Here is a 7,399-nt window from a genome sequence, read left to right on the forward strand (position 1 = left end):
TGTGGGAGCTGAGAAGGCACAGCATGAATTCCCTAAATTAGAAGTAGATCCTCTTAATCCCACTTTCATTATTTAGTGTGAATCACTGACCATCACACCTCCTGCTCCCCAGAGCTGATACACAGACCAGGCAGGAATTGCTGGGTTAGTACTGCTGCTGCCAACCTCATCCCAGTGCAGACACAGCCTCCACTTCAGGTCTGTGATCTCCTTACCCTGATGTCGCCAGAGCCACTGGGGCCACCCTGTCCTCCTCTGAAGCCCTGAGGATTGAATCCCTGAGGAATAAGACAGTAAAATATAGATCATTTGTTTAGGCTCATCCCTAAAATGTGTGTAAACATTTGATACTATTCCTCTAACAATTCTAATGGAATACTCCTTTCAACTCATCAAAATCATCTTGAAGTTCATTTGGAAGAATAAATGGCTAATAATAAGTGAGAAAGCACTGCAAAAGAGTAGCAGTCAGGGAGTACTTGTACTGGCAAATGTGAATAAACTGTGAAGCTATTATAAATAAAACAGCATGGCACCAGTCCCAGAATAGATCACTTAAACAAAAGGGAACCCCTAGAATCTCTCAAAATATTAAGACATTGATAAGGGACATTTTAAAGCAGTAGTGGAAATGAGTCAATACACAGGCTATAAGTATTGGGGGGAGGGTGTGGATTTAGTTAGATCTTTTACTCTTCTGTTTATCTCTGGTTTTCCCCCATAAGGGGTCACCTGCCTCTAATCCAAGGTGTGGGTAAGTCTACGGTCTCAAAGATTGGGGCTAGAAAATATAGTCAAAAAAAAAAAATCCTATGGGCTAAAGAGTTAAATTGAATAAATGAAATTATAGAAGTAGTAGCAGCGCTGAAAGAAAAGAAAGACCTTTGTATTTCCAGGGCAGAAATCGCAGAGTAAAAGACTGATTTCTTTGATCACATATTTAAGACTCCATGTGTATAAAAACTAGAGAGCTACAAACTGGGAGAAATTATCTTTTCTTTCTTTTTAAAAAGGCTTATTTTATTATTTATGCATAGAGAACTGGGGTACAGGCCAGAGGTGCAGAGGGTGAGAGGATTCACCAGAGACAGAGTGGGGAGCAGAGCAGGCAGACTGAGGGAGTACATTGCTGAGGGGAGCAGTTGGGGAGACAGGAGAGGTCTGCCGCACCGTGTGGGTCAGCTCCCTGGCTGGGGACTGACCTTGCACTGAAGTGGCTGTGGCCAGCTTGGCAGCACTGTGCCCTTAACCCATTGCACCACCAGGGAGGGTCCCTTTCTTTTATTTTTTTCAGTGTGATAAAGTTGTCTTTTTTTGTGTTTTTAAACATTCATATTCTTTCACAATGAGAAATTCTCTTAAAAGCAACAGACCCATACAAAACTAGTAGCCTGAGCTGTGAGGGGCTCTGCAGAGAGCCTTCTTGCGTGGCACCCCACCCACCCACCAGCCTGCCTCCCCATCAGGCCTGGCCCTGCACCATGCAGGCCACACTCAGGCCAGGGCGTCAGCCAGCCTCACCCGGCTTATTAGAAACCAGAATCTCGGCCCCACCCAGGTCTGCTGAATCAGAACCTGCATTTTCACAAGACCTCTAGGTGATTCGTGTGCACGTTAGCATAACATTTCCTCTGTCAGCGCTGTGGATGCTGACATTTCCAGAAGAACTAGGAGGACATGTAGACTTTCCAAACCCTCTTTCAAAACTCTGGCAAAGAGGTCTAGGGCCACCTCCCTGGTGGCACAGGGGTTAAAATCTCAGCACTATCAAGCCGGCATCAGCCACTGTGGCCTGAGTTCGATCTCCGGCCAGGGAGCTGACACACATGGTGCAGCAGACGGCTCTTGTCTCCCCACTGCTCCCCACAGCAGTGTGTTTCAGTAGATCCACCTGTTCTGCTCCCCACTCTGTCGCTGGTGAACCCTCTCACCCCCTGCACCTCTGGCCTACACATAGGTCTTATATGCATAAATAAAAATAAATCTTTAAAAAAAAAAAAAAAGAGGTCACTGGACCCTGTTGAAAGGCCAGATATGGAACCTTTGAAACCATGTTTCTTAAAGGACTGGTTTTCATGTGATTTTTCACATCTGTGATATAAAGCCAGGTTTATGTGTCAGGATTTGCAATTAACTATTAATTAATTTGCAATTAACTATTACTTAGGAGGCAGCATTTCCTGCCGAGGGAGGTCCTGGGGTTTCATCCCCCTCAAGTGTAAATGCCCTGTGTATGGGGCGAGTATTGGGAATGGGGGGGGGAGGGTGGGTGCGGCTCTCACCTGGCCCCCAGATCCTGCGGACACGCGCACCTCGTTCCCTGAGTTTTCACACTGTGAGAGAGAGAAGTCTCAGCCTCCTCCCAGACACCGGGCCAGTCCCCAGAGTCTGGGACCCGCAGGCCCACATGTCTCCACCTTAGCCGCGGTCCACGCCCATTCTCAGCCCCAACTGCTGCTCTCCCAGAATCTGAGGGGCCTCAAGTCACCTTTCTCCCCCAGTTGGAGAGGAATCGGAGCAGGTGCTGCCCCACCCCCAGTGCTTACCCCAGGTATGTTTCCACCTCCATTTCCACCTCTGCCCCCCGAGGAAGAGCCGGAGTTGGAGCCCTGTGAAGGAAAGCAAAATTTGAGGTCTCAATCTATCCCAACGGAGTCACCATTTCTTTGGCCCGTACTGTGGCCGCTGAGGGAAGTTATTCTGAGCACAGAGAAGCTGGGTGTGGCCAAAGGTATTTGGAAATGTGAGGTGGTCCAGGCATTCTGAGCTGTTGCGCCCCACCCTCCACCGGGTGCAGGGGGGTGGCAGCCCCTGGAGCCCCCACCGCTCCTTGACCTTGGCACCTGGGGCAGGTGAGGGCTCTTTCTGCCCTCTCCTGCCTCAACTCTCCCCTCGCCTTCTCCTGGAAACTAAGAAGGGGAAGGGAACCCTAGAATCCTTACCTGGGAGTCTCCATAGCTGCCTTGATCAAAATTCCTAGAATTGTCTAGGGGTCGGTCCTAGGCGGGGGAGCGGGCGCCCGTGGCACCAGGAGCAGTAAATGAAATAACCGAGATCACCTGGCTGGGTCCAGCATCTGGCTGCTGCCCCTCGCCCCCCCCCCAGCCAAGTGTGCCCCCTGCAGGCCCTTGCTTGGGGCGCCCTCTCATCCTGCTGCCAGGTCCGGCCCCCTCGCCCCTTGCCCATGCTCGGGGGTCCTCGGATATCTTTGCCATCTGCACCACAGCCTGTAATAGTCTGAAGCCTGCGGCGTGCTGCTGCGCCCTGGTTCTTCCCAGAGCTTCCCCAAAGCGCCCTGCTTTCCTGTACCACCCCTCTTCTTCCATCTGCCAACCCCAGCTCTAAGCAGACTGGCCGAGCTGACCGACCGTCTGCAGGACGGTTAGAAAGGGCATGCCCACTAGAAAGGGCACCCCCACTAGAAAGGGCACCCCCACCGTGGCGGCGGAAGAAAAGGGTGTAGAGGGAGGAGAAGCAGACTTCTTCTGGAAAAATCGGGGGGGGGGGTGTGCCCGCTGGGCTGAGGCTGGGAAGAGGGGGACGGGAGCTGAAGGGGCCCCAGGATGACAGCTGCTGGTGATGCCAACCCCGCCCGGGGCTGGCAGCTTGGGGCAGCCTCGGGTGTGCTCCCCGGGAACCCCAGGCACCCCCGCCCTGTCTCTGCCTTTGTGGGAGGATCAGAACTTACCCAGCTGGACCCGGAACTGCCGCCATTGTTGTGGCCGCCACTGTTGCTGCCGCCGCTGTTGCCGCTGTCACTGCCGCCGCCATGGCCTTGGCCGCCATTGCCGCCATGGCCACCACTGCCGGGGCTGCCTCCGCTGCTGCCTCCGCTGCCGCCTCCGCTGCTGCCTCCACTGTCGCTGCCGCCGCCATTTTCCCTGCTTCCCTGAGGGGCAGGAAGACACCAGAGCAAGGATTAAGGATTAGAGCGCCAGGAGTGCTCCCCACCCTCCCGGGGCCCTCCCGGTCTTGCTCCATCAAATCCCGGCCCGTTTAAGAAGATTCTCTGCACCCGCCCTGTGCAGAGGGCGCCAGGCTGCCCAGCCCCTTACCCAGTAGTTGCCAGAGTTTCCACCGGAGCCGGATGGCGGGGGGTTGGTGCACTGCAGGGGAAGGGGACAGGGAGCCAGGGCCAGCTCAGCTGCGTCCAGGCTGTGGCTTCCTCCCCAGCCCCAGCCAGTCTTGTCCCCCCCAGGCCTGCCGACCTCCCGTGGCCATCTCCTGGACCTCCTGTGGCCGTCTCCCGGACCTCCTGTGGCCATCTCCTGACCTCCCGTGGCCATCTCCCGACCTCCCAGGGCCATCTCCCGACCTCCCGTGGACGTCTCCCGACCTCCCGTGGCCATCTCCTGACCTCCCGTGGCCATCTCCCCCGACCTCCCGTGGCCATCTCCCCGGTCTGGGCGGCCTCCCCTTCCCTCTGGGCATCTCCCTGCCCGGCTCATCCTCTTACCTCTGGATTGTTGCCTCTTATTGACCCATAGCCAGGTTGGGCTACAGCTCCCTGCAGGGAGGTGGACAGAGAGTGGGATCAGGAAGGGCCACAGGTGTGCAGCCGGGCTTGGATGGAGCAAGGAGGCGGCTCTCAGGGCTGGTGGCCACGGTACCTGCGCGTTCATCCCCAAGTTGTACGATCCTTCATTGCCTCCTTGGCCCCAGGGTCCTCCCTGAGAGCTGGCTCCGTAGCTGCCATCCGAGCCTGCAAAGTGGCCCTGGGCCCAGGGGGTCCCTGGCCCTCCAGGATTGCCCTGGTTGTAGCCTCCGCCACCGTTGAGGCCACCCTGAAAGCCGTGGCCTCCGGATGTCCCCTGCAAGGACATGCCCCCCCTTAGTGTGTGACCACGGTGGGCAGGCAAGCAACCGAGAGGGGCATGAGAGGTGGGTACAGCAAGAGGCGGGGTGCAGCAAGAGGCGGGGAGCGAGACCCCAGGGTGGTGGAGGGCGAAGCACGGCCAGGAGGAGCAGCCCCAGGCGGCCCCAGGGAACAGCCCTTCATCCCTCCAGCCGAGGCCAGGACTCAGCCCAGCAGCGGCAGCTCCACACCCACGTCCCAGCCACTCACCCAGCCACCAGCGGTGCCAGGCCGCCCCTGCCAGGAGCCGTGGACAGCGTCCATCCCTTGTCGAATGATGTTCTCAGCCTGTCTGCCGGCCCCATTCCCAGTGTTTCCGATCGCACGGGCTGCTTCCTCCACCCCACGGTAGATGGTCTCCCCGACCCCGGGCCCCACGGGCCCCCCGGGGACCCCGATTCCAGAATTGGCTGCCCCTTCGGCCCCCTGTCCAGTGGCCTCCCCAACACCTGCTCCGGCTCTCCCCACTCCATTCAGAAGTGGGCCAGCCTTCCCGCTGCCCAGGCACAGGGCCAGCAGGAGGCAGGCCAGGGACCCCTGGAGCTTCATCTCTGTCTGCGCCTCTTTCTCTCCTGAGTGTCTTCTCCCCACCAAGTCTTTGTCCTTCCCCCAGTCTGTGTCCTCCTGCGCTCCCTTCGCCCTCCTCCCTCTGGCTCTCGCTTCCCTCTGGTCTGCAGCCTTCTCTCCTTCCCCAGACTCTCCTGCCTCCCCAGAGCCTCCCTCCTCCCTGCCACTACGCCTTATACTGCACCTTGAGAGACAGTGGCAGGGCTGGGCAGCCCAGGGTCCCTCCCCCAGTGACTCAAAGCCAGCCACGATAGGGTAATGAGCTGTAATTGTGAGTTTGAGAATTTGTGTTGAAACAGAGAGGGAGCCGGTGCTTCAGGGAGGGAGGGAGAAACGGGCCGAGACTGCTGCACAAGGGTTCAGTTCTGATTTCCTAACCCCAGGAATTTGGGCCACAGGGTGGAGGGGGGACATCTGAGGAGATAGGCTCCCCATATCTCCCAGAAGTTCTGGGGTGGCGGGGCCTCAGAGAGAGGGGTTGCAGAACCCAAGAAACAGGACCTCCATCAGCCTGGGGGGCTGGGAGGGACCCGGATGAGACACAGGTGCCCTTTCTTGACTTTTCTCTCAAGGCCAGTGTCTCTTTTCTCCACCTCCCACCCCACCCTGCACACAGAGCTCCCTAAAGGTGAGTGTCCTCCCCTCTTCTAACCCTGGCAACCCAGGAGAGAGCCTGGGAACTGTGAGAAGGACCCCAGGCTTTGAGGAAGAAGAGGCCACCACCCCGAGAGTGGTCATCAGGGCGTTGCAGTTCGAATTCAGGCAGTGGGCCAGCCAGCCTCCCCCAGGGAATGAGTGGGAGGGAGAGACCTAGGGAGGGAGCAGCTGACCCAGGCATCCTGTTTACCATCCTGCAGCCTTCTGAGAGCCCAGAGACCAGCTCACCCCACCCAGGCTCTGGCTGCTCCCAGCAGGTGAGGCTTGGTTGGGGGGGGGGAGTTAATGCAGGGAGGAGGGTTCAGCTTGGGGCACCTAGGTCAGCTGCCTGCCTGCTCCCCACCCCTAGCCCACTTTGGGTGCAGATCTCGAGTGCTCCCCACATCTCCCATCCCTGCTGTGCAAGAGCTGCGTCTCCACTCCCGGGATCCCTGGGCCCGCCCCCTTGGCACCGGGTCATATCTGGGTTCCATCATCCCTCTGCTAGGAGGGGCTGGTTTCCACCCGCCTTTCTCAATGTCTCACAGTCAGTCTCTCCCTCCACCCTGAACACCCGCCCCCCAACTTGAAACAGCAAAACTTCCTACCAAACAGGCACAGCCCCTGTCTGCCCTCCCCAGCTCTGCTGTTCCGCCCTCTGACCCGCTAATGATCGAAATGGCAGAGGAGTAATGATCACCGCGGTTCGCATCTATCAAGGGCTGTCTATGTGCCCAGCCAGGACTGCAAACCCCAGGCTGCCCTCAGCAATGGGGCTTGTTATTACTCCATTCAGAGACAGAGAATGTGGCTAGAGAAGACCCGGTGAGGATGGGCAGAGCGTTGCCAAGCCTAGGCACGCCTTACTCGCCTCACCTGAGTCCCGGCTGCCAGCTCTGCTGTCTCTGTCTCTTGCTCCTTCCCCAGGCTTTCAAAGCCCTCATTGTCTCTGCAGAGAATTCGTTTGGTTCTTCCCTGGGGGCGTGGGGGGGCTGTGGCAGGGAGCAGAAGCCAACCTGCAGCCCCCACCCCCACCCCCACCCCAGACCAGGTGCCTGGGCCTGCTGCTTCATACATAGCCTGGGCAGAACCACAGGACCGGAGGCAGAGCTGGCTGACTCAAAGACTCCTTCCCACACCTCCCTCGGCGACACCACCTCCCAGCTCTCTACTTCAGTCTCTACTTCATATATTTTTTTACAGATTTATTTATTTGTGCCTACAGAGCTGGGTACAAACTAGAGGTGCAGGGGCAGTGAGAGGACTCACCAGAGACAGAGCGGGGAGCAGAACAGGCAGATCGACAAAGTACACTGCTGAGGGGAGCAGCGGGCGGGTCAG

General features: G+C 57.6%; 1 protein-coding gene across 1 annotated transcript in view; it reads right to left on the reverse strand.

Annotated features, from left to right (window-relative positions):
• Nucleotides 1–5,579, reverse strand: part of DMKN (dermokine) — a 13,998-nt gene extending 8,419 nt beyond the window's left edge. The window contains exons 1-7 of the mRNA XM_012730574.1: nt 5,066–5,579; nt 4,611–4,811; nt 4,457–4,507; nt 4,056–4,106; nt 3,689–3,889; nt 2,547–2,609; nt 2,283–2,333 (exon numbers count right to left, since the gene is read on the reverse strand). Of these exons, the coding sequence (XP_012586028.1) occupies nt 2,283–2,333; nt 2,547–2,609; nt 3,689–3,889; nt 4,056–4,106; nt 4,457–4,507; nt 4,611–4,811; nt 5,066–5,404 (957 nt within the window). The 5' untranslated portion in view covers nt 5,405–5,579. The remainder of the gene's footprint in view (nt 1–2,282; nt 2,334–2,546; nt 2,610–3,688; nt 3,890–4,055; nt 4,107–4,456; nt 4,508–4,610; nt 4,812–5,065) is intronic.
• Between the last annotated feature and the right edge of the window lie 1,820 nt (nt 5,580–7,399).

Source organism: Condylura cristata, unplaced genomic scaffold (genome assembly GCF_000260355.1).
Source record: "Condylura cristata isolate star-nosed mole 26May11 unplaced genomic scaffold, ConCri1.0 scaffold00028, whole genome shotgun sequence".
NCBI lineage: Eukaryota > Metazoa > Chordata > Mammalia > Eulipotyphla > Talpidae > Condylura > Condylura cristata.